Here is a 27560-nt window from a genome sequence, read left to right on the forward strand (position 1 = left end):
CGGACCCACAGGGACCCTGATCAAGATAGAGGATAGTGGGAGTACACCCTGAATAGATATAGCATCCAACTTATACATGTCTTTCACTATCCACTACAATGCATTGGTGTCTTTACTGCGTGGGCGTCTATTGCTTATGGAAATTAAACGATTAAAGCAGCAGGAACCCCTCCCACGTTGTCTAGTTCAGCCAAAGGTGGCGTTAACTGAAGCTAGGGGATGGATTTACCCTTTAAACCATTGCTGTGCTGTGAACCCGCCTCCAATGGAATGTGAAGTGTGAGGATTGAATACAAGGAAAGTACACTTCGGATGCCGTCTGTTGGTAGTAGGTTGAACTTTAAAAAACCACATCTGTTCTGGATTCGAGTTATTGAGGGTCTTATACTCGCAAGTCCGAAGAAACCCACTGCATTTAATAGGTTTAACTGCGGTTTGTGTGATCGTAGCTCGCCTGTCCGCTCCTGCAGAAGGTCCGCTCTCTCCTGCGTGTTTACAGTCATGGGCACAGCATGGAGAAATGTAAGGAATAGTCTTTACTGTGGGTGTAGTGTCACCACAGCGCTTCAGGTCTGTGTAACCCTGGAGTAAGTTATGGACCACGAACTCCCGAGGAACAACAAAATGTAGGAGGCAGCGTGGAATGGACTTCAATTTCACAAGTAAGCGTGACCATGATGTCCTTCTTTTGGTAATCAATGTAATCAAATTGGCCACCCTAGCTAGCTAGCATTAGTGCTAAAAACATGAATATGTCTGCAGCATGTAATGAAATCTTAACATCAGTGCTAACACTAAGGGAGAAGGTTTAAAGCACCACAGCTAAAAATTAAAGTTTGTAAATAACTAAATAAGAACAAATAACAGAACTAAAGTAATAAAACATTTGCTAGGCTAGGCTGTGCTAAGCTAATAACTGAGGCCAAAGATATATCTAAAGAAAATAGAAAGAAAGCTAAGGCTAAGCTAATGGCTAGGCTTATAGCAAGACTTATAATGTGGTTATTATAATACAACACCATGACACTCCTATTATTAGACGATTCTGAAAGTGTAACCATGCCCCATTGAGTTTCATGGTATTCAGCAGTACTACTATATAGCTGATGCTATTCTGTGGCACAGTGAAATGTGACATGGTATTTAACAGTGTGACTGATGACTGATGGTTTAACCATAGTATGTTCAAATATAATATGGTATATGACAGTACCACGTAAATACCATAGCACTGTTATTTACGTTCTATACATGCTGTGCTTTTATTAGGGTCCTAGCACGTAGTGTGGGGACCCTATAGCGTTTGTCGGGTTTTTTCTTATTATTATTATTTATTTATTTATTTTTTTCTTGGCTAAAACTCATTCTGGAGCAAAGACCGTAATGTCCAGAGCCACCAAAAAGATATCCTGTCAACAGCATAATGTGTCCATGCTGTGAAGTGACAGATTAGCTACTGTGTCTGATTTTAAATCTACAAGGTAGGGGTGTCTTATGGACAGTGAACAGGGAGTGGACACAGGGTTTATAAACCCCTGCAGCACTGCTGTGTCAAATCCACTCGTACCAGCACAAAACACACTAACACACCACCACATATCCCAGTGTCATACCTGTGGTGCCTGTGGTGTCTTGACCACTGAAGAACAGGGTGAGATGGAGATAAGAAATTATGCAGAGCAACAGGTAAACTACAGCCTGTAATTGTAGAATTATAAAGTGCTCCCAGGACAGTGATAGCTTGTGAGACCCTGCTCAGATAATATATACTGTAGATTGTCTTAAAGATAGTCATAATTTCTAGTTATTAAGTTCTGGGTGGTGTTTTACCACTGTTTAAAGAAGGATATCTGAGAAAACCTCACTTAGGAAGAATACATAATGGATTCTAAGGTGACTCTGTGTCACACTAACGTTTGCGATGTAACCTAACACCGCAAGCATTTTCCAAAAGTTTCACATAGAATCTTTACTTACCTTTTCCTTTGATATTTCAGGAAAGAAAAACATCTCTTTGAAAGCATTCTCCTGCTCCTAGTGCCCAAGACACTTCTGCCTTACCTCCACCAGTACATCAAGAAACATCTCCAAGAGGAATATAACACTATGTCAAAATCAGGACAAATGAAATGTGAGGATACAGTGTGTGCAAGCTCCGTTTCTCAGGAAACATCCTCCACTACTCCCCAAAGAAATGTATCTGGCAGACGAACACAAAAAAATATAGAAAGAAAGAAAGCATATCAGTGCTCTGTTTGTGAGAAAAGATTTAATAGCCACACTTCTCTCAAAAGTCACCAGCGTGTTCACACAGGTAAGAAACCATATCTGTGCACAGATTGTGGGAAGAGTTATAATGAATTGAAAACTCTCAGAATACACCAGCGCATTCACACAGGAGAAAAACCTTACGAGTGCTCAGAGTGTGGGAAGAGTTTTAATCAGCTGAGTAATCTTAAAACACACAAGCGCATTCACACTGGAGAGAAACCGTATCAGTGCTCGGAGTGTGGGAATAGTTTTTATCAAAAGAGTAGTCTCCAAACGCACCAGCGCATTCACACAGGAGAGAAACCGTATCGGTGCTCAGAGTGTGGGAAGAGTTTTAATCAACTGAGTAATCTCCAAACACATCAGCGCATTCACACCAAAGAGAAACCGTATCAGTGCTCAGAGTGTGGAAAGAGTTTTTACCAACAGGGCAATCTCCAAACACACCAGCGCATTCACACAGGAGAGAAACCCTATTCCTGTTCAGTGTGTGGGAAGAGTTTTACTGAAGTAAGGAATCTTCAGGCACACCAGCGCATTCACACAGGAGAGAGACCGTTTACCTGTTCAGAGTGTGGGAAGAGTTTTAACAGACTGAACTGTTTCCGAATCCACCAACGCATTCACACAGGAGAGAAACCGTATCAGTGCTCAGAGTGCGGGAAGAGCTTTAATAGACTGAGTAATCTACAAAGGCACCAGTGTATTCACACAGGAGAGAAACCGTTTCTCTGCACAGTATGTGGGAAGAGTTTTACTGAACTGAAGTATCTCCAGTCACACCATCGCATTCACACTGGGCTGACGTGACCTGATAGTTAGAGAAGTGGGCTTGGGACTGGGAAGTTGATGGTTCTATCCCATGACTGGCAGGAAAATTAGATGAGTGTGGAGCAAACCACTGTTCTCCCTCCAAACAATTATGGCTGAAGTGCAAGAGAGCAAGTCATCTATCCACCAACTGCTCCCTGGGGCATGGGGATGGCTGTCCACAGCTACAGGTGCCATAAATGGTTTAAGTGTGAAAGATACACTTCAGACCCTTCACCAGCAGATTAATCTGATGTTATGGTTGACTGTGGTTGGTATTGGAAAACCTTTCATAAATTTAACTAAAATTGGTTAAGGTCTCAATTTCCCAGGATGAAAAGTATTAACGGTAAAGGAGTGTTTTGACACGTGTGTAACTGTGCCTGAAGTAGACGTTTGTACCGGAATAAAACTCATATTTTATATTCCAAATACGTTTGACCATTTTCTGCTGAAAGAGAAAAAAAAACAAAGGGGCCATTTGTGCATATTTCAACTTTCAAATGCTAGAGTTATTTAGGAGTTTAAACACAAAGTGCTGGGATTCTTAGGTTATTCTAACTCTTAGGGATATGAAACTTCATCTACTGATAGTAGCTGCTCCTACACATTTTACGACACATCAATACAACATGAGTAAGTTTGGCCTCAAATCTTCTTATATCAGACGTTATCGAATCTGGATTTTAATCCATGTCCATTGGCCGTTCCAGCTAGTGTCATAACCACTGCTGTTTTAAAAATCCCTGTCTTGAACCTGGAACCAAAGTATGGTTTGGATTACCTCTGTTTTAAACGATTCCTTGGATTCAAGAAAACCAAACTGAAATTTGGACAGTTAGGCTTCACCCACTTAGCAAGTTTGAAATGTTGCATGTGAATCTCTGAATAGTGTCAAGACTTTGGCAGATGCCTGAACTGCAATAATTCTCTAAAAACATTGACACTAAAAATAAAAAGCCAACACAGGCAAATAATCTTTGTAAGTAATCAAAACATTACTTGCACAGACAGGCATTTCAGTCTCAGGATCCAGAAGTCCACTCGAGCTGTGATACAGCATGGTGTGTTTTTTAGCACGGTTATAACTGGAAATTAAGTATGACACATTTTAAAGTGTAAGTCATTTTATAGGAAAGAAACTGTGAATAGTCAGTTCAAACTGTCAGTGGGATTCTTGAACATTTTTAACCAAAGTAAGTTTCACATTCAGTTTGTACTTAATTTTAAAGCATAAATTTTACACTCTCACTTGAAATTATTATTAAAAAATGACGGTAAGTTGTTAGCTGAGCTAGGTAGGTTTCACTATTAATAGGCAGTGTCCTATAGGGTGGTGTCTTTAAGCACACATAAACAAAAATGACTGGTGCCAAACATGGTTTCTATATGGTATTATTAACCACGGTCATACAGGTTAAAAATTACATTGTTGAAGTAATTCAAAACATTTTTAAAAATTTAAATAACACTTTTGCTGACTGTAAACAGTACTGAAAAAATAATATTTAAAGTGTTGTTTTCTATTTACTTAACATTTGAAATCTCTTGATCTCTTGACATTTGAAAGCAGAAAAGGTTTCTGGTGGATACGTTACATTTTTTAATTATTATATTCATCCATTTATAGACCAGGTTTGGACGACCTGTGAATGTTATTTAATTATTGGATTATATAAAACTGAGCAACACACACAAAAAATAAACAAACAAAACCCTGAAAACATTTATTTGGTAGTTTTACTTTGCAGAAATAAAGTGCCATCCCATTGCACAAATAATAAATAAGGAGCAGAACTAAGGGGTCATGTGACAGTGTTAAATGTTTTCAAAGTCAGATTAAATTTTATCCAATTTTCTTCTGTAGTGACATATATGAAGAAAACTTGTTAAAGGTTGTTTACATTTGAGGACCATATTTTTCCAACTCCACAGCCTCTCATTCCACTCCAAGACGCTGGAGGGCGCAGGTGTAACCTCCTGCAGGTCTGGAGCTCCTGGTCTGAAGATGGACCTGTGTTTCTCGGACTGTTTTTGTTGGAGAGAGAATCAGGACGTGTTTTACTGAAGGTAAGGAGCTGTGTGAAACTGTTTCACTCTGTTTACACTGTGTTTGTAACTCACTCTCACAGAAAGGGGGATGTGTGGGCTTTGTTCTTACTGAGATCAGGGGGATAGTGTTAGGGTTTCCTTTCCTACAGGGAGGAAAGGGAAGGAAAGTCAATTTTCTTGTTTCTTGTGTCTATGGTCTCCTGTCATATTTATAATGTATTCAAACGTTTTCTTCCCGAGCCCCCCTTTGGCACCAAAATGTGTATGCTACAGTGTATATATAAGAATAACAACAAGGCATTCCATTTGTCCAGAACTTTTATATACAGGGGGTCCTCGACTTACGACGTTGATCCGTTCCTACGTCGCGTCGTAAACCGATTTTCGGTGTAAGTCGGAACATACGTACACAGTGTACGTAAATAACATCCTGTAAGCACTTATCCTATCCTCCTCTGTCCCGAGCCGCGTAACCGTGTATTCTTCCGCCGCGCACACCACACACGAAGTTCGCGTTACGACCCAAAACCACTTCAGTCTAAACAAGGCTTTATACAGTAAATGGGAGATGTGTCGTAACCACGAAACATAGTAACTCGGGACTGACGTAAACCCGAGGACCTCCTGTATAACAATAACCCAGACAGTGAGCATATATCGGTCCACTGTCATAAAAAGGCTGTCACACCACTGACTGTAGACCACTGCTGGTCCTCCATCGGACCACTCAGATTACTGTCCTGTACAGGATATAACTCATTTATAATCTCCTCAAACAGATTTTACATTCACAGAGATTTTTATTGTGGAAAACATTCATTCATTCATTATCTGTAACCCTTATCCAATTCAGGGTCGCGGTGGGTCCAGAGCCTACCTGGAATCATTGGGCGCAAGGCAGGAATACACCCTGGAGGGGGCGCCAGTCCTTCACAGGGCAACACAGACACACACATTCACATTCAGTGGGAGGAAACAGGAGGAAACCAATGCGGACACGGGAAGAACACACCAACTGCTCACAGACAATCACCCGGGGCGGGAAACGAACCCACAAGCTCCAGATCCCTGGAGCTGTGTGACTGACACTACCTGCTGCGCCACTAATACAAATATTACCAACAACTATGAGAGCTATGATAATGAGTATAAGCCTGATTATAATATAAAATGTTATAAAATGATTAAATGATAAAAATGTTGACACTGTGCTGATTAAAATTATTTACTAATCTTATTTATAAAGAATAACCTAATGAAAGGGAAAAAAATGTAAATTGGACTGTGAATGGAAAAGTGCTAAAATGTGGCATTTTGTGTAAAATTCTGTTTAATCACCAGAGGTCCACCCAGAAAACTCTGTGTAAAACACTAGTGGACCTCCAACGTTGCCCTCAGTGGTCCGCCATCTCCTTGCTATCAGGGTATACATTAAATAAAAAGCAGCAGATATATTGCTCTCTATTTAGCACAGAAGAACACAACTATTTCACGCCCAGTCCAGTCCATAAGTAGTCTAAATTCAATTTCAGTCCTTTAGGTTTTTCTCTCACTTGTTGCTCTCTCTTACAAGTTCAGTATATAGATTTTGAAAATGTTCAATGATGGGGTGAAGGCCAAACTAAAAATAAAGAGCAAGATATCAGAATAAACACCATGTATACAGATACAGACCTACAGCTAAATATATCATGTGGCAGAGTTCTTTTGGAGGAAAAGGGCTATCAGGTCTATGTGTAGCATAAGGCTAATTGACATAATGACAAAGGGATGGGACACACATTGTTTAGGGGTTTAACCTATATATACCCCAAACAGATCTAATCTAACAAAGCAAGAGCAAGCAAGCTAATGCTAAGCTAATGGCTAGTCTAGTGGCTAGAAAAATGATGTGGTTTGCAGGAGCATGTGATGAGTTGTTAAAGCAACTAAATAAATGGGAAATCACATGAACTCCAGCTTTGTTAATATGACAACTTTTAGCTGTTCTGGTTTGCTGGTAACCCTGTAGTAAAATCTCTATTGAACTGAAACTTGAGCCCCTTACACACTTGCACGGTGAATGCCTGCAACACTTGTCCTGGACTTTACACAGACTTTATCCCACTAGCCCCCGAGCAAAGAGTCCTGGTAAAGTCAGAGCCAGTGCATGTGAGAGTTGAGCCACTAATGCTAAGTTTCTTCTGCACTCACTGCACGTGCACTGCCCCATGCCTAAAGCATGCAGCACATTACCCACGCCAAGAACATTTCTGACACACAATCTGGGATTACTCCCCAATCTGGAGTTTCTCTCGAATTTCTCTAAACTTCATGTGTGAAAATAGCTTCAGCCTATGAAATGCCCACACTTTAAATTAATTGATTTCTGATTTCCTGACAATATACAGAAAAGCTTCTTGGATTAATCTGAGCAACATTAGCATTTTCTCTACCTCCATGTAGACGAAAGTCTGATATGTAAAGTGTGTCCTGCCAGTTACATTGTGACTGGTGAAAAACACAGTTTTATAAGCTTATTTAATTGTATAATGGTGTCACACTAGACTCTGGTTCAACTACCTGTATGTTTATCTGTATATTTAGCAGCCAGCTCTTGGCCTTTTTAAACGATGAAAGACACCAGATTCCCCCTGGATGGTATCCCAAACACTACACCAATATATTGTAAAAAAAAAAATGCATTTACACTGCTCCACCACCTAGTGGTGGGGGTGCTTTATTCCACTTTATCCAATATTTTCTATTGGGCATTCTGCCAGAAAGCTTATGTGTAACTGGTCTATAAATTCTTGTTTTACTGGAAAGGCTATGGACGAGTGCAGTTCAACCGTGAATTTCTGGATTGTATTGGGGAAATTTTCATTGTTTTCCCTGAGATTAAACCCATATTGTTTTTTTAGTGTTCATCCGCGTAATGCACCTCAGGTGTCTTCTGCCACAAAAAAGATGAAGTCTGAGGTGACTTTATCCTGAATCAATACATGACTGAAGTGCCCTTGAGCAAGGCACCTAACCCCCAACTGCTCCCAGGGTGCCATGACTAGAGCTGCCTATCGCTCCAGGCATGTGTGCTCACTGCCCCCTAGTGTTCACTAGTGTGTGTGTAAATATCAAAACAAATCAAATTTATTTGTATAGTGCTTTTTTACAACTGATGTTGTCACAAAGCAGCTTCACAGAATTCTGGTAAGTCAGAGTTTTGACATTAAATGTAAAAATGTAAAGAATGTAAATATGTAAAAAATCCCCAGGTGAGCAAGCCAAGGGCAACAGTGACAAGGAAAAACTCCCTCAGCTGAGAAAGAAACCTTGGGAGGAATCAAGGCTCACAAGGGGTGACCTATCATCCTCTGGTCAATCTACTGGTAATAATAGTTAGGAGTCTGTGAAAACTTCATTGTAGGGGCAGCTTCAAGGCACTTGGTGGTGGCTGGAGCGTGGGCAGCTGGTCTGAATCGTGGAGCAGGAGCTCGACTGTCAACAGTCGTAATGACTCCGGCAGATCTGACTATGACAGCTTTAACTAAAAGGAGAGAACCAGAAGGACACACAGATGCGGGAGCATCTTGAAACACTGGCATTCCTCCGCTCCACCGCCAACAAACCTGAGTGACCGAGCGGCGGACGACACCAGTGTCTCAGTTTACTATAATTCCCTGTGTCCATGGACCTCCTGGATCTGCCACCTTTATCTATTGGGGAGTATTAACTACCAGAAGCGAAACTAAACAAATGAGTTTTTAGCCTATATTTGAAGATTGCGACTGTGTCTGAGTCCCGAACATATTCTGGAATATCATTCCAGAGTTGGGGGGCTTTAGAAGGTAAAGCTCTTACCCCAGATGAGGTCTTCTGAATTCTCATAATAGGAAATAGTTTCTTGAATGTATTCAACAGCGAGCCCATGTAGGGCTTTATACGTTAATAACAGAATTTTTTAATCAATGCGGAATTTAATAGGCAGCCAATGAAGTGATGATAGAACTGGACTGATATGTGCAAATTTTCTTGTTTTAGTGAGGACCCTGGCTGCAGCATTTTGAACTAGTTGAAGTTGACTTAAATTTCAGCTTGTGCATCCTGACAGTAGTGCGTTACAGTAGTCAAGCCTTGAAGTAATAAAGGCATGTACTAAAGTTTCTGCGTCCTGCAGGGATGAGGCATTTCTAATCTTAGAGATATTGCGAAGATGTAAAAAAGCTGTCCTAGTGAAACTGCCTGTGTGTTGATCAAATGATAAATCCGGGATATTTATGACACCAGGAATTTTTTGCTGTTGAACCAGGCACAACTGGAATGTCAACAAGGTTTCAAATTAAATCTGATCATTTATTTCTGGCCACTTTTGGACCCAAAAGCAGAACTTCTGTTATGTTGCTGTTTAGAAGGAGGAAGTTATGCAACATCCAGCCTTTCACGTCTTTTACACAGTCCTCTATTTTCTTTAATCTGTGTTTGTCATCGGGCTTGGCTGAAATAGACAATTGCGTGTCATCTGCATAACAGTTAATGTCATGAGTTCTTATAACTGTGCCTAGCGGTAACATGTATAATGTAAATAATAATGGTCCTAAAATAGAGCCTTGAGGAATTCCAAATCTTAATTTAGTATAGTTTGGAAAAATCGTAAAAGATAAATCATTTACTTTTATTAATTGATAACGTTCCATTAAGTAAAACTTGAAGCACAATAGGGATGTCCCTGTGATTTCAACCATGTTTTCTAACCTTTCTAGGAAATTATTGTGGTCTATCTATCGAAGGCTGCGCTGAGGTCAAGAAGCACCAACAGGGATACGTGGCCTTGATCAGAGGCAGGAAGAAGATCATTTGTTATCTTGACTAGAGCTGTCTTGGTGCTATGATGTGGCCTGAATCCAGGTTGGAATTTTTCATATATATGATTCTTATGTAGACATGAACTAAGTTGTTGGGCCACAGCTTTTACTAAGATCTTGGATAGAAATGGCAGATTAGAAATAGGCCTGTAATTAGACAGTGTACTAGCATCAAGGTTTGGTTTCTTGATTACAGGTTTAATAATTGCTAGTTTAAAATCTTTGGGTACATGGCACAGGGTAAGGGATGCGTTTACTATAGTTGAAAGAGGATTGACAGTAGCTGGTAGTACTTCTTTAAGTAATTTTGTGGGAATTGCATCAAGTGTGCATGTTGTACAGTTTGCAGAGGGGATAATCTTCTCTAGTTCTATCTGCGGCAGTGAGTAAAAGGTTTCAAGTCTTTCCTTTATGATTACATTATGTTTTATATTAGCCACATCGGTGTGGCAGCCATGTCAGATTTAATACTGTGGGTTGAGTTTGTTGTCTAATATTCTCAATGTTATTATTTAAAACGTTCATAAAGTCTTTACTGGTGAGAGTGGCAGGAATTAGTTGTTCAGAACCTGCCTGATTTTTGTAGTTCTGGAAAACACACTAAACAGTAGGATTATTTTTATTATTGGAGATCAGCGAGGCCAGATATGCTGAGCAAGCTTTAGTGAGGGCATTTCTATACTCTCTAAGGCTGTCCTTCCAGAAAGAGTTGAACACTTCCAGCTTGGTTGATCGCCATTTCCTGCTTGGTTGATCGTAAGATATTAATTTTGTCAGTGTTAAAACCAAGTGTTAAAAGTAAGTCTAAATTTTGACTACAGTAGTGTGTAGGCCCTGTTACATTTTGAGTAATACCAATAGAGTCTAGGATTGAAGTAAATGCCTTTTTTAGTGGGTCATCTGCCATCTCAAAATAGATATTGAAATCTCCTACAATTATAACTTTATGATTGCACACAGCTAGGTTTGCAGCAAAATCACTGAATTATTTCAGAAATTCTGAATAAGGCCCTAGTGGTCTGTAAATGTTACATAATAAAAATGCGTCCTTTTTTGTGACCGGATTTGTAATAATGGTGGAGAAAACCTCAAAAGAGGTGAAGATGTCACATTGTTTAAGATTGATGTTCTGGTAGATATTGTGGTAAATTACACATACTCCACCTCCTTTGCCTGATAATCTTGGGCTATGCACATAATTATAGTCTAGAAGGGTGGCTTTATTTAGTGATGAAAATTCATTTGGTCTAACCCACGTTTCTGTGAGACAGAAAACATCAAATGTATGATCACTTATGATATCATTTATGATGACTGCTTTTGAGTTTAGTGATCTTATGTTGAGTAACCCAAATTTTAGGTCTGACGTGTTGCTGCTATCAAATGTGTATGATTTAATATTGATTAGGTTGTTGAAACAGGCTAATTTTTTTTCTACTTTTACATTTAATTCAGGGGAAAGACACAGTCTCAATACAGTTTAACCTAAGTGATGCCTCAAGGCAGTTTGTGGACGGTCGGTTTAGCTTGTCTGTCTGTGGCCTGGTCCTGGCTCTGGATTATCAGCAGCTGTTTACACTACTCTGCTGACTAACTACAAGACTATGTGCTGTACTGAAGTAAATATGTGTTTCACTGCAAAGATTGGATGCGGAAAACTAATTCCTGTTTGTGCAAGCACAGTGGCCAGTAAAGTGATTCTAATTCTGATTCTAGTAATAGCAGCTGAGACAGTGCTGAAAGTAGTGGCATATTACTACTAAACTTTTAATTAATTTTAATTTTTCTTTTTCTTTTTCAGAAAAGAGGAACATCCCTTTCCAAGGCTTCTCCAGCTTCTAGTGTCCAAGACAGTTCTGTTTTCACCAATACCCATCCTCCCAAAGGAATATATCACAATGTTGAAACCAGAAGAGATTAAATGCGAGGAAAGAGTGTGTGGAAGCTCCATTTCTAAGGAAACGTCCTTGACAACTCCCCACGTTAATACATCAGACAGACAAATAGAGACAAGTACAGACAAATTTAAAACATATTTTAATCAAGAGAGTTCTCTCAAACAAAACCAGCACATTCACACAGGAGAGCGATTGCATTCCTGTTCAGAGTGTGGGAAAAGTTTTCATTTGAAGAGCAAGCTCAGAAGACACCAACGCATTCACACAAGAAATGAAATGCATCAGTGCTTGCAATGTGAAAAGAGCTTTAGTAGTCTGAGTAGTCTGCAAACACACCAGCGCATTCACACAGGAGAGAAACCATTTTGGTGCTCGGAGTGTGGGAAGAGTTTTAGTAGTCTGGGTAGTCTGCAAACACACAAGCGCATTCACACAGGAGAGAAACCGTTCCAGTGCTCAGAGTGTGGAAAGAGTTTTAATAGATTGTGTATCCTGCAAGCACATCAGCGTATTCACACAGGAGAGAAACCATATCAGTGCTCAGAGTGTGGAAAGAGTTTAAGTACTCTGAGTATTCTTCAAGCACACCAGCGCATTCACACAGGGGAGAAGCCATATCATTGCTCAGAGTGTGGGAAAAGTTTTAACGAAATGAGGAATCTCAGAAGACACCAGCTCATTCATGCAGTAGACAAATCGTATGAGTGCTCAGAGTGTGGAATGAGTTTTAATCAATTGAGTAGTCTCCAAACACACCAGCGCATTCACACTGGAGAGAAACCGTACCTGTGCTCAGAGTGTGGGAACAGTTTTAATTACCTGAGTAATCTCCAAAGACACCAGCAGATTCACACAGGAGAGAAACCTTATAAGTGCTCAGAGTGTGGGAGTAGTTTTAATAGACTGGGTAGTCTGCACACACACCAGCGCATTCACACAGGAGAGAAATCGCATCAGTGCTCAGAGTGCGAGAAGAGTTTTAATAGCTTGACTGGTCTCAACAGACACCAGCGCATTCACACGGGGGAGAAACCATATCAGTGCTCAGAGTGTGGGAAATGTTTCAGTAGATCAAGTGGTCTCAAAAAACATATTCGCATTCACAAATGAGTTTGGAAATGATTTATTGCACAGATGTAACTTCAGAAAGTTTTAAAGATGAATTAAAACTTTAAAATTAAGACTTACTTGCTAAAAAGGTAAAGAACTGGTGATTTTGATTATTTTGATAAAATTTGGGAATTTTATTCAGGGTCAAAATAAACAGCATTTTAGTGAATTATATACATTCATTAAGCTCTTTCAACTGCTATGTTGTGGGACAGAATAAAAAAAAAATTCAGATCTGATCATTTCAGATAAATATAGAGACCACAGCTGTTACTGATGCTCAAAAGAATCTAATAATTGTGAATGAATCTGATTATTGCAAGCAGGTTGGTAGTGTTTTCTAAAGCTCTCAGCTGGACTCTCAGCTGGATGTACAGGGTGGGCCATTTATATGGATACACCTTAATAAAATGGGAATGGTTGGTGATATTAACGTCCTGTTTGTGGCACATTAGTATATGGGAGGGAGGAAACTTTTCAAGATGTGTGGTGACCATGGTGGCCATTTTGAAGTCTGCAATTTTGCATCCAGCTATTGTTTTTTCAATGGGAAGAGGGTCATGTGACACATCACCCTCTTAACATGACTTTTATTCTTTCATGAGTTATTTACAAGTTTCTGACCACTTATAAAATGTGTTCAAAGTGCTGCCCATTGTGTTGGATTGTCAATGCAACCCTCTTCTCCCACTCTTCACACACTGATAGCAACACCACAGACGAAATGCTAGCACAGACTTACAGTATCCGTAGTTTCAGGTGCTGCACATCTTGATGGTATGGTGTGGTATATGGGGTACAAAGATAGTGGGGCCATTCTTAATCAATGGAAACCTTAAGGCCATTGGATATGCGAAATTGCTACATGATGATGTGTTTTCCTCTTTATGCACGGAAGCTGGCACATTCCAGTTTTTCCAGCAAGATGGTACACCACCACATTATGGGTGTCAGGTCTGAGCATTCCTAGATGAACAGTTTCCTGGAAAGTGGATTGGTCGTCGGGGGCCAGGTGAATGGCCCCCAAAGTCTCCCGATCTGACCGCCTTAGACTTTTATCTTTGGGGTCATCTGAAGGCAATTGTCTATGCTGTGAAGATACGAGATGTGCAACCCCCCCCCCCCCCCCCTATATTCAAATATTCTACAAACAGGAAGTTAATATCACCAACCCTTCACATTTTATTAAAGTGTATCAATATAAATGGCCCACCCTGTATTACAGTTCTAGTTCAAAACAAAGTCTCATACACTACATTGCTGGTCTAATGTGTAATACATCAATGTTTTTATTCTTTGCATGTGATTTTCACGTGCACATTTTCATGTGTATTTATAAGTTTGACACTGTCAGTGTTAGCTAAATGCACAGCTGGCTATGTTAGTCAAAGATAAGTCCGCTATCCTGAAACAGCAACTAGAATTACTACTTTAGGGAACCAGACAAAAGCTCTGTTTAAGAGCTAAATTCTGACTCACATTATTTTGAGTAGGATCCTACTGTTTTTGTTGTTGTTGTCGGTGTTTTTTTTTTTTGTATTGAAACCCAGCGTAGATCTGAGTAAGGATGTGCCCTCACTGGTGTCAATCAAAGCCAGATAGGTGAGACAGAGTATGGAGAGAATGAGCTAGAGGAGGTGTGGTACAGCTAAAAGGAGAAGGGAGTGCAGTGGAGGGCCTGGTAAGAGAGGTGGAGGAGGCAGAGGCAGGGAAATAAGTGCCAGGGATGCAGAGAAGAGAGAGAGAAACCAGGTCCTCCGAAATGAAAAAGAGTTCAGAGGTTTGTATTTTCAGATTTTGATCATGTGTACAACACACTACACAAAACAATAGATGGATGATAACAGTGACATGAAAATAAAGGCAGACAAACAGTATATGCATATGGTGGGTTGCTGAAGTAAGCCAAAACTTCTGGGGTTGTTAAAGTGAGGCAACCATTTTTTTGGGCATTCCCTTGCAGTCTCCCCCAGTCTTTTCTGAAGAATAAGAGCCTGCAGGTCTGGGATGTGGCCATACGTTTTCTTTGTCATGTTACTGTAGAGACTATTGTCTCGCATTCTTCTTTTACAGTCTCCTGTATCTGAAATAAGGATGAGGGATTTTTAAGTAATTGATAACACGCAGTTATTTGTTTGTACTACATTGTGAGCAAATGACTGGAGAGCAGTCATTTGCAATCTCTGCAGTCTAAATTCTAAGGAAAGGAGGAGAGAGAAGAAAATAGTATGTGGACAGAGCAAAATCCCCCAAGTTCACTTGTAAATATGTATGAATAAACAACAATTTTCAAAACCTTGGTTATAATACATGGATTTTTCTTTTCTCCATTTACCAATGTATAATTTGGGCTGTTATTAGTGTGATCATACTTCAACAAAAAAAAAAAGTATTGTGGAAAAAGTTACAAAGTTCAACAAGGATAAGTACATTTTCTAGAATGGGCTAGAGAACTGTCAAAACGTACTGTTAGCTTTTATCAGGTTTTGTCCTGTCTGGTCAGTACTTGTGGTAGTTACAGTTAAGAGTTCTGGTCTCAAATAATGATGGTCTACACGCAAAACATCTGTAATCTCAAGTAAATAAAGCAGATCATGTTCATGGCGCCCCCTCCAGGGTGTATTCCTGCTTTGCACCCACTGACTCCGGGTATGCTCCGGATACACCACAACCCTGAACTGGATAAGCGCTTACAGACAATGAATGTTCCTGGTGAATAAGTTATGTTTTAAACATTTCCATTATATTCATCCATTTATAGAGGAGACTTGGATGACCGTGAACGTTTTTCGTTTATCTGATATTTAAATCTGAGCTACACACAAACAAACAAACAACCCCCCCCCCCCCAAAAAAAAAAATAAAATAAATTTTTTGTTAGAGTTTTACTTTGCAGAAATATGAAAGTGCCATCCCATTGTACAAATAATAAATAAGGAGCAGAACTAATGAGTAGTGTGACAGTGTTTAAAGTTTTCAAAGTCAGATTACATTTTATCCAATTATCATGTAGTGAAATATATGAAGAAATCTTTTTAAAGGTTTGTTTACATTTGAGGACCGTCCTCTTTTCCAAACCAGTGCCACCGCTTCCCATTCCACTCCATTCCACTGGAGGGCGCAGGTGTAAAGTCCTGCAGGTCTGGAGCTCCTGGTCTGAAGCTGGATTTGTGTTTCTCGGACTGTTTTTTGTTGGAGAGAGAATCAGGACGTGTTTTACTGAAGGTAAGGGGCTGTGTGAGACGGTTTCACTCTGTTTACACTGTGTTTGTAACTCACTCTCACAGAAAGGGGACTGTGTGGAGTCTTTGTTCTCACTGAGATCAGGAGGATAGTGTTAGCTCTAGCTGTGACTCTCAGTTTCTGTCTGTAATCCTGGAGAGAAGTGACAATCCACATGGCACAGATATTCCTAAACGAAGGGGAACAAAGACGACAATAAAGACATACCAAATAAAATAGCCAGTGTTTTTCATACAAACAAATGTATTAAGATATATGGACAAAAACAAGTCTGACAAAGCCTTTTACAAATAAAGACGTAAAATATTCCTGTTGTTATATGATTCACTTTTGAATATTTTGCTTTATCTACACACCTGCAGGCTAAAGTTTTCTCCTCTACACATACACATTGAATCATCACTTGATTAGGAACAGCTATATCTACATTCGTTGTCCAATTTATCAGCTCTACTGACCATCCATTCATTATCTGTAACCGCTTATCCAATTTAGGGTCGCGGGGGGTCCAGAGCCTACCTGGAATCATCGGGCGCAAGGCGGGAATACACCCTGGAGGGGACGCCAGTCCTTCACAGGGCAACACAGACACACACACATTCACTCACACACTCACACCTACGGACACTTTGGAGTCGCCAATCCACCTGCAACGTGTGTTTTTGGACTGTGGGAGGAAACCGGAGCACCCGGAGGAAACCCACGCGGACACGGGGAGAACACACCAACTCCTCACAGACAGTCACCCGGAGCTGGAATCGAACCCACAACCTCCAGGCCCCTGGAGCTGTGCTCTACTGACCATACAAGTGCAAACTGTAATTCTACAATTACAAACTGTAAACCATCTGTTGCTCTATATACATTTAAATCCTATTTCACCCTGTTCTTCTCTGATCAGGACCCCCACAGAGCAGGTATGTTTTCGGTGGTAGATCATTCTCAGTGCTTCAGTGACATTGACATGATGATGATTTTTAGTGTGTATTGTGCTGTTAAGGGAGGATCAGACACAGCAGTTCTGCTGGAGTTTTTAACCCCCCCAGTGTCACTGCTGAACAAAGAATAGATGGACCAATGAGGTAGGCGTGTCTAATAGAGTGGGCATACTGGGCTTAAGTATGTATTTTTTTTTAATTATTGTTATTATTATTATTATTATTATTGTTCAAAAGTACATTTTGCTATGTTATCAGAATGTTCCCATCAAAACTGGTGGAAATGTGGGTTCATTCACTGGTTAGAACCAAGGTACTCAGAATCATAGACGAAACCAGGCTAATAGGCACGATGACTAAGAATGACAGTCCAACATGCTCTTACCCTCCCCTCCATAACAATCATTTTTCAGATGATCACAGATCACCTAGTGATGGGCCATATAGTATTCAAGGGTTATGCTTATGTATACCTAAAACTTTTATGCAATAGAGCAGCATTTTATATATATATATATATATATATATATATATATATACATATATACACACACACACATACAGGGGTTGGACAATGAAAGTGAAACACCTGGTTTTAGACCACAGTAATTTATTAGTATGTTGTAGGACCTTTTTTTGTGGCCAATACAGCGTCAGTTCATCGTATACAAGTCCTGCACAGTGGTCAGAGGGATTTGAAGCCATTCTTCTTGCAGGATGGTGGCCAGGTCACTACGCGAAGCTGGTGGAGGAAAACGTTTCCTGACTCGCTCCTCCAAAACACCCCAAAGTGGCTCAATAATATTTAGATCTGGTGACTGTGCAGGCCATGGGAGATGTTCAACTTCACTTTCATGTTCATAAAACCAATCTTTCACCGGTCTTGCTGTGTGTATTGGTGCATTGTCGTCCTGATACACGGCACCGCCTTCAGGACACAATGTTTGAACCATTGGATGCACATGGTCCTACAGAATGACTCGGTAGTTCTTGGCAGTCATGCGCCCATCTAGCACATGTATTGGGCCAAGGGAATGCCATGATATGGCAGCTCAAACCATCACTGATGATGAAACCTTTATTGTCATTGTACATTTTACTTATACAACTAAACTGGGTTACAGCCCCCCTCCCCTTAGCGCAATTAAGAGAAAAAGTTAAAACAAGAAAGAATTAAAAGAACATATTTAAGGAAGCAGTACACAGATTTAAGAGCATAACATAAGTGATTCACTATGTACACGATCCACAACTGCAGCATCGCTTATTGCACAATGTAACATTTAGCAGCATCAGTTAATACACTGAACCCGTTTAAACAAAACCAGATCTGTTTATACCTGAACTATTTGGTATTTAAATAATTCACTATGAGTTCTCCTATGTACACAATCCACAACTACAGCATCGCTTATTGCACAATGTAAGTTTTTAGCAGCATCAGTTATTGCACTGAACCGGTTTAAACAAAACCAGATCTGTTTATACCTGAACTATTTGGTATTTGTTTAGCAAAGATAATCCCTCAAATGGTTTGTCTTCCCTCAAATGGTTTGTCTGTAACGTCTGCCTGAGGGCAGCAGTTCAAATATCTGGTGTCCTGGGTGTGTACAGTCCTTGATAATAGTGTAAGCCCTCCTGAGGCAACGAGTGCTGTAGAGGTCCTCCAGGGAGGGGAGAGCATGTCCAATGATTTTCTGTGACATGATGATGACCCTCTGTAAGGTATTTTTATGCTCTGTGCTAAAGCTGGAGAACCACGCAGAGATGCAGTGTGTCAGAACGCTCTCCACGGAGCAGCGGTAGAAAACAGTCAGCAATTTCTTATCCAGATTCAGCCTCTTAAGGATCCTCAGGAAATAAAGACGTTGCTGGTCCTTCTTCACCAGCGCTGAAGTCTTAGAACCCCATCGGAGATCTGCGTCCATATACATCCGCAGGAACTTGAAGCTGGACACCCTCTCCACATCCTGTCCATTGATGCAGATTGATTGCAGGTTGGACTTCTTCCTTCAGTATACAATCAGTTCTTTGGTCTTGGAGGTATTAATAACCAGGTTGTTCACTGAGCACCACTCCACTAGCTTTTGAACCTCTACCCTGTATGCCGTTTCATCGCCCTCAGAGATCAGTCTGACCAGAGTAGTGTCGTCAGCGAACTTGATTGTGACGTTGTCTGAGTGGCTGCTGATGCATTCATACGTGTACAGTGTATAGAGGAGTGGGCTCAGCACACAACCCTGTGGAAATCCAGTGTTGATGATGAGGGCTGTGGAGAGATGTGAGCCAACTCTAACTCTCTGTACACGGTCTGTGAGGAAGTTCCTTAGCCAACTGCATATAGTGTATGGAAGACCAATGCCCATTAGCTTAACAGTCAGCCTGTCTGGAAGTATGGTGTTGAATGCAGAGCTGAAGTCAACAAAGAGCAGCCTGGCATAGCGCCCCTGCAGTTCCAGGTGGGAAATGGTGGCGTGGAGCGCTGTTGCATCTTCTGTTGACCTGTTCGCTCTGTATGCAAATTGAAATGGGTCGAGGGTGGCTGGGAGGCAGGACCTGATGTAACATCTCACCAGTTTTTCAAAACACTTCATGATAACAGGTGTCAGGGTGACTGGTCTAAAGTCATTTAGGCTGCCGATGCTGGTCTTTTTTTTGTATCGGAACAATTGTGATTTCCTGACAATATGCAGCAAAACTTCTTGAATTAATCTGAGCAACATAATCTGATACCTACTCCCTGGAAGGTATCCCCAACACCACACCAATATATTGTAAAAAAAAAAAATCATTTACACAGTCAAGTCGAGAGTTTTATTGTCAATTCTGCATATGTATAGGACATGCAAAGGATTCAAATTACATTACTCTCCTCTCCAAGATGCAGTAAAATTTAACAAAAAATAGACTAAATTCAACTAAGCTAAGTATATAAATATATGAAAGTGAACAAACAGAAGACAAGTGCAGGACAACAGAAGACAAGTGCAGGACATACAATACTAGCAGCTCACTGATAGACATACATGAGACAATGGGACACTGACTGAAGACAGTAACCTGATTTGGAGGTAGGATACTGGATGTACAAGGCAGTGTAAACAATAGTGCAAGATAATTGTAATAGAAGGAGGTAGGATGCTGGATGTACAAGGCAGAGTAGACAATAGTGCAAGATAATCGTATAACAACTAAATAAAATGAACAAGTGCATACCGGTTCTATTGAAAAAGTCACAGTTTAGGTCTGATGAAATGGTTAAGTGACAGTACCAATATAAACAGAACCAGTGTCAACAGTAGTGCAAATACAGGGATATGAAGCCTGGAGGCTGGTTAAAGTGGTTGAGTGCCTGCCTGATTTTCAAAGTCACAGTTGGGTATTGGTGGTAATTGATGAGGTTGCTGAGTTAGTGTGTGTGCGGGGCAGAAGTGGGAGGGGGGCAGAGCAGGGAGAGAGCTCAGCATTCTCACAGCCTGATGGATGGACCTATCCCTCAGTCTGCTGGTCCTAGCCCTGAGACTCCGCCCTGATGGCAGCAGGCTCAAGAAGCTGTGTAGTGGGTGGGTGGGATCACCTGCCAAGCAGAGGGCTTTTCGTAGGAGGCGGGAGCTGTATAAGTCCTAAAGGCAGGGGAAAGATGTACCAATGATTTTCTTAGCAGTTCTCACAATACACTGGAGGGTTCTGCGGCAGGATGCTGTGCAGGCCCCGTACCACGCAGTGAAACAGCTAGTCAGGATACTCTCGATGGCCCCCTAGTAGAAGGTGATCATGATGGGCGTGGGAGCTCTTGCTCTTCTTAGCTAGTGGAGAAAGTAGAGCCGTTGGTGAGCCTTCTTGGCCAGTGATGTTGTGTTGATGGTCCAGGAGAGGTCCTCTGTGACGTGCACACCCAGGAACTTGGTGCTGCTCACCTTCTCCACAGCAGCCCCGTTGATGGATAGAGGGGCATGTTGTGTGCGAGTTCTGCTGAAGTCCACAACAATCTCCTTGGTCTTCTCAGTGTTCAGAGAGAGATTGTTGTGTTTGCACCAAGAGGCCAGCCAGCTCACTTCACTCCTCTAGTGTGACTCATGGTTGTTGCTGATGAGGTTAGTAGCCAGTTGCACAGTGATGTGTTCAGTCCCAGTCTAAATGAGCTGTTGGGGGATGATTGTGTTGAATGCAGAACTGAAATCAATAAAAAGCATTCTGACATAGGTGTCTTTCTTGACCAGAATAGTAAGGGCTGCATGGAGAGCAGTGTAGACAGCATCATCAGTTAAACGATTTGATCGATATGCAAACTGGTAGGGGTCTAAGGAGGGTGGAGGGAAGACCTGATGTGTTGCATGACTAGCCGCTCGAAGCACTTCATGAGGATGGAGGTAAGTGTGACCGGGCGGTAGTTGTTGAAACAGGAGGGTGATGACTTCTTTGGGACAGGGATTATAGTGGTGGCTTTGAAGCATACAGGGACCACAGCCTGACTCAGTGAGGTGTTGAAGATGTCAGAATACACCTCTGCAAGTTCGCCAGCGCAGTCCTTAATCACACGACCAGGTATGTTGTCAGGTCCAGGAGCTTTCAAAGCGTTGATCCTGCTGAATATATTCCTCACCTTGTCTGAGGATAGTGTGAGCACCTTTTCTCCAGGAGGGGGGGTGGATTTATGTGCCGGGGTGTGGTTTAGTGCCTCAAACCATGCGAAGAACCCATTCAGGTCATTCAGCAGAGAGGAGGTGCTGTCACAGGTCTGTGGCGGGGGTTTATAATCTGTAATGGACTGAATTCCCTGCCACAGGCTCCGAGTGTCTCTGCTGTCGCTAAAGCGTTGGGCTATCCTCTTGGAGTGCTGTCCGGACATGTGGGCGGTCATTTACTCGGAAAATAGTAAAGGGATGAAATTTTGAATCTGCTGCAGAAAATGTGAACATTTCCAGAGTGTGGCTAATGACTCCGGCAGATCTGACTATGACAGCTTTAACTAAAAGGAGAGATTCCTGCTGGTGCATCCTGACAGTAGTGCGTTACAATAGTCAAGCCTTGAAGTAATAAAGGCATGTACTAATGTTTCTGCGTCCGGCAGGGATATTGCATTTCTTATCTTGGCGACGTTGTGAAGATGTAAAAAAGCTGCCCTAGTGATACTGCTTGTGTGTTGATCAAATTATAAATCCGGGTCATTTATGACACCAGGAATTTTTTGCTGCTGAACCAGGCACAACTGGAAAGTCAGCAAGGTTCCAAATTAAATCTCATCATTTATTTCTGGCCACTTTTGGACCCAAAAGCAGAACTTCTGTTTTGTTGCTGTTTAGAAGAAGGAAGTTACGCAACATCTAGCCTTTCATGTCTTTTACACAGTCCTCTATTTTCTTTAATCTGCCTTTGTCATCGGGCTTGGCCTAAATATACAATTGCGTGTCATCTGCGTAACAGTGAATGTTAATGTCATGCGTTCTTATAACTGTGCCTAGCGGTAACATGTATAAGGTAAAAAATAATGGTCCTAAAATAGAGCCTTGAGGATTTCCAAATCTTAGAATAATTTGAAGATAAATCGTTTACATTTACAAATTGATAACGTTCTGTTAAGTAAAACTTGAACCACTATAGGGCTGTGCCTGTGATACCAACCATGTTTTCTAACCTTTCTAGGAGAATATTGTGGTCTATGGTATCAAAAGCTCTGCTGAGGTCAAGAGGCCTTGATCAGAGGCAAGAAGAAGATCGTTTGTAATCTTGAATAGAGCTGTCTTAGTGCTATGATGTGGTCTGAATCCAGATTGGAATTTTTCATATATATGATTCTTATGTAAATATAAACTAAGTTGTTGGGCCATGGCTTTTTCTAAGATCTTGGATAGAAATGGCAGATTAGAAATAGGCCTGTAATTAGACAGTGTGCTAGCATCAAGATTTGGTTTCTTGATTACAGGTTTAATAATTGCTAGTTTAAAATCTTTGGGTGCATGGCCCAGGCTAAGGGATGAGTTTACTATAGTTAAAGCTGGTAGTACTTCTTTAAGTAATTTTGTGGGAATTGCATCAAGTGTGCAAGTTGTACAGTTTGCGGAGGTGATAATCTTCTCTAGTTCTAACTGCGGCAGTGGGTAAAAGGTTTCAAGTCTTTCTTTTATGATTACATTATGTTTTATATTAGCCACATCGGGTGGCAGCCAGGTCAGATTTAATTCTGTAGTTTGAGTTTGTTGTCTACTATTCTCAATTGTATTATTTAAAAAGTCCATAAAGATTTTACTGGTGAGAGTTGCCGGAATTAGTAGTTGAACCTGCCTGATTTTTGTAATTCTGGAAAACACACTAAACAGTACTCTAAGATTATTTTTATTATTGGAGATCAGCAAGGCCAGATATGCTGAGCGAGCTTTAGAGAGAGCATTTTTTATACTCTATAAAGCTGTCCTTCCAGGCAGAGTGGAACACTTCCCGCTTGGTTGATCGCCATTTCCGCTCTAGTTTCCATGAAGTTTGTTTTAAGATATGGGTTTTATCACTGTACCATGGAGTGAGCTTTTTTGTCTCATAATTTTTCTTTTAAGTGGTGCCACATTTTCTAAAGTAGATCGACAGGTATTTTCTAAGTAGTCAGTTAGTACATCTAGGTCCATTGGGTCTGATGGAGTGAGAACTGGTGTTGATATTTCTGGTTGAAGTTTTCTATAAATTGTAGGGCGGTAGATGGTTTTATTATACACTTTGTAGAATAGCGAGGGGACATACATATATTATGGCTGAGACCTAGTTCATATGAAATTAGGTAATGGTCGGAGATTGCTGAGGTTTGCGGTAAGATATTAATTTTGTCGGTGTTAAAACCAAGTGTTAAAAGTAAGTCTAAATTTTGACTACAGTAGTGTGTAGGCCCTGTTACATTTTGAGTAATACCAATAGAGTCTAGGATTGAAGTAAATGCCTTTTTAGTGGGTCGTCTGCCTTCTCAAACTGGATATTGAAATCTCCTACAATTATAACTTTATGATTGCACACAGCTAGGTTTGCAGCAAAATCACTGAATTCTTTCAGAAATTCTGAATAAGGCCCTAGTGGTCTGGAAATGTTACATAATAAAAATGCGTCCTTTTTTGTGACCGGATTTGTAATAATGGTGGAGAAAACCTCAAAAGAGATGAAGGTGTCACATTGTTTAAGATTGATGTCTAAGATATTTTGGTAAATTACACATGCTCCACCTGATGTTCTTGGGCTATGCACATAATTATAGTCTAGAAGGGTGGCTTTATTTAGTGGTGAAAATTCATTTGGTCTAACCCACGTTTCTGTGAGACAGAAAACGTCAAATGTATCATTTATGATGACTGCTTTTGAGTTTAGTGATCTTATGTTGAGTAACCCAAATTTTAGGTCTGAGGTGTTGCTGCTATCAAATGTGTATGATTTAATATTGATTAGGTTGTTGAAACAGGCTAATTTTTTTTTCTACTTCTACGTTTAATTCAGGGGAAAGACACAGTCTCAATAAAGTTGAACCTAGGTGATGCCTCAAGGCAGTTCGCAGATGGTCGGTTTAGCTTGTCTGTCTGTGGCCTGGTCCCGGCTCTGGATTGTCAGTAGCTGTTTACACTACTCTGCTGACTAACTACAAGACTGTGTGCTGTACTGAAGTAAATATGTGTTTCACTGCACAGATTGGGTTAAATGCAGAAAACTAATTCCTGTTTGTGCAAGCACAGTGGCCAGTAAAGTGATTCTAATTCTGATTCTTGACATAGCAGCTGAGATGGTGCTGAAAGCAGTGGCATATTACTACTAAACTTTGAATTAATTTTAATTTTCCTTTTTCTTTTTCAGAAAAGAGGAACATCTCTTTCCAAGGCTTCTCCAGCTTCTAGTGTCCAAGACAGTTCTCTTTTCACCAATACCCATCCCCCCCAAAGGAATATATCACAATGTTGAAACCAGAACACATGAAATGTGAGGATACAGTGTATGGAAGCTCCATTTCTAAGGAAACGTCCTTGACTACTCCCCACGTTAATACATCAGACAGACAAATACAGAGAAGTACAGACAAATTTAAAACATATTTTAATCAAGACAGTTCTCTCAAACAAAACCAGCACATTCGCACAGGAGAGAAATTGCATTCCTGTTCAGAGTGTGGGAAAAGTTTTAATTTGAAGACCAAGCTCAGAAGGCACCAACGCATTCACACAAGAAATGACATGCATCAGTGCTCAGAATGTGAAAAGAGCTTTAGTAGTCTGAGTAGTCTGCAAACACACCAGCGCGTTCACACAGGAGAGAAACCATTTCGGTGCTCAGAGTGTGGGAAGAGTTTTAATAGACTGTGTATCCTGCAAGCACATCAGCTAATTCACACAGGAGAGAAACCGTTCCAGTGCTCAGAGTGTGGAAAGAGTTTTAATAGATTGTGTATCCTGCAAGCACATCAGCGTATTCACACAGGAGAGAAACCATATCAGTGCTCAGAGTGTGGAAAGAGTTTAAGTACTCTGAGTATTCTTCGAGCACACCAGCGCATTCACACAGGGGAGAAGCCATATCATTGCTCAGAGTGTGGGAAAAGTTTCAACGAAATGAGGAATCTCAGAAGACACCAGCTCATTCATGCAGTAGACAAATCGTATGAGTGCTCAGAGTGTGGAATGAGTTTTAATCAATTGAGTAGTCTCCAAACACACCAGCGCATTCACACTGGAGAGAAACCGTACCTGTGCTCAGAGTGTGGGAACAGTTTTAATTACCTGAGTAATCTCCAAAGACACCAGCAGATTCACACAGGAGAGAAACCTTATAAGTGCTCAGAGTGTGGGAGTAGTTTTAATAGACTGGGTAGTCTGCACACACACCAGCGCATTCACACAGGAGAGAAATCGCATCAGTGCTCAGAGTGCGAGAAGAGTTTTAATAGCTTGACTGGTCTCAACAGACACCAGCGCATTCACACGGGAGAGAAACCATATCAGTGCTCAGAGTGTGGGAAATGTTTCAGTAGATCAAGTGGTCTCAAAAAACATATTCACATTCACAAATGATTTGGAAATGTCTTATTGCACAGAAGTATCTTCAGAAATTTTCAAGATGGGTGGTGACCATGGTGGCCATTTTGAAGTCGGCCATTTTGCATCCAACTATTGTTTTTCCAATGGGAAGATGGTCATGTGACACATCAAACTCATTGAGAATTTCACAAGAAAAACAATGGAATGCTTGGTTTTAACATGACTTTTATTCTTTCATGAGTTATTTACAAGTTTCTGACCACTTATAAAATGTGTTCAAAGTGCTGCCTATTGTGTTGGATTGTCAATGCAACCCTCTTCTTACACTCTTCACACACTGATAGCAACACTGCAGGAGAAATGCTAGCACAGGCTGCCAGTATCTGTAGTTTCAGGTGCTGCACATCTTGATGGTATGGTGTGGTATATGGGGTACAAAGATAGTGCGGCCATTCTTAATCAATGGAAACCTCAAAGCCACTGGATATGTGAAATTACTACATGAAAATGAAAGTGACAGAACTCTATTTCCACTGAGTTAGAACTTGAGTGGTATTTACACATGGACTGTACTCAGACACGACTGACATTACATCCTTTAGGAGGAGCTTAGGGGAAGGCGGTACTGTCAAACTATATAAGCTATGTTTTTCTTTTACTCAATGTTCAGTCCAGCTCTGCTGAATCCATGGTACATCATTGTATCTTGCAACTGCTTGCTGTAATAAAGTTTTTCCATTTTTATCAATTTTTGAGAGATGTCCCGTTTTTTTTCCTATATCAGCTATCCTGAAACAACATCTGGAAACCTTCTGGAGTCAGAATTACTACTATAGAGAACCAGACAAAAGCTCTGTTTAAGAGCTAAATTCTGATTCACATTATTTTGAGTAGGATCCTACTGTTTTGTTGTTGTTGGTATTGTTTTTGTATTGAAACCCAGCGTAGATCTGAGTAACGATGTGCCCTCACTGGTGTCAATCAAAGCCAGATAGATGAGGCAGAGAATGGAGAGAACGAGCTAGAGGATGTGTGGTACAGCTAAGAGGAGAAGGGAGTGCCGTAGAGGGCCTGGTAAGGTAGGGAAATAAGTGCCAGGGATGGAGAGAAGAGAGAGAGAGAAACCAGGTCCTCCACAATGAAAAAGAGTTCAGAGGTTTGTATTTTCAGATTTTGATCATGTGTACAACACACTACACAAAACAGTAGATAGATGATAACAGTGACATGAAAATAAAGGCAGAGCAAAGAGTATATGCATATGGTGGGTTGCTGGAGCAAGCCAAAACTTCTGGGGTTGTTAAAGTGAGGCAACCATTTTTTGGGGGCATTCCCTTGCAGGTCTGGGATGTGGCCATACGTTTTCTTTGTCATGTTACTGTAGAGACTGTATTTTCTGGCATT

General features: G+C 40.8%; 2 protein-coding genes across 2 annotated transcripts; both read left to right on the plus strand.

The window, feature by feature from the left end:
- Positions 1-289: 289 nt before the first annotated feature.
- LOC136693697 (zinc finger protein 658B-like) lies at positions 290-15226 on the plus strand. Its single transcript, XM_066666823.1, has 3 exons — positions 290-662; positions 1998-3038; positions 12025-15226. The coding sequence occupies exons 2-3, from the start codon at positions 2107-2109 to the stop codon at positions 12980-12982; spliced, it is 1890 nt and encodes a 629-aa protein (XP_066522920.1). The 5' UTR covers positions 290-662; positions 1998-2106; the 3' UTR covers positions 12983-15226.
- Positions 15227-16148: 922 nt separating this feature from the next.
- Positions 16149-26838, plus strand: LOC136693694 (zinc finger protein 345-like). Its single transcript, XM_066666820.1, has 2 exons — positions 16149-16207; positions 24982-26838. The coding sequence occupies exon 2, from the start codon at positions 25080-25082 to the stop codon at positions 26187-26189; it is 1110 nt and encodes a 369-aa protein (XP_066522917.1). The 5' UTR covers positions 16149-16207; positions 24982-25079; the 3' UTR covers positions 26190-26838.
- The last annotated feature ends 722 nt before the right edge of the window (positions 26839-27560 follow it).

The sequence above is a fragment of the Hoplias malabaricus genome, chromosome 4 (assembly GCF_029633855.1).
Source record: "Hoplias malabaricus isolate fHopMal1 chromosome 4, fHopMal1.hap1, whole genome shotgun sequence".
Lineage (NCBI taxonomy): Eukaryota > Metazoa > Chordata > Actinopteri > Characiformes > Erythrinidae > Hoplias > Hoplias malabaricus.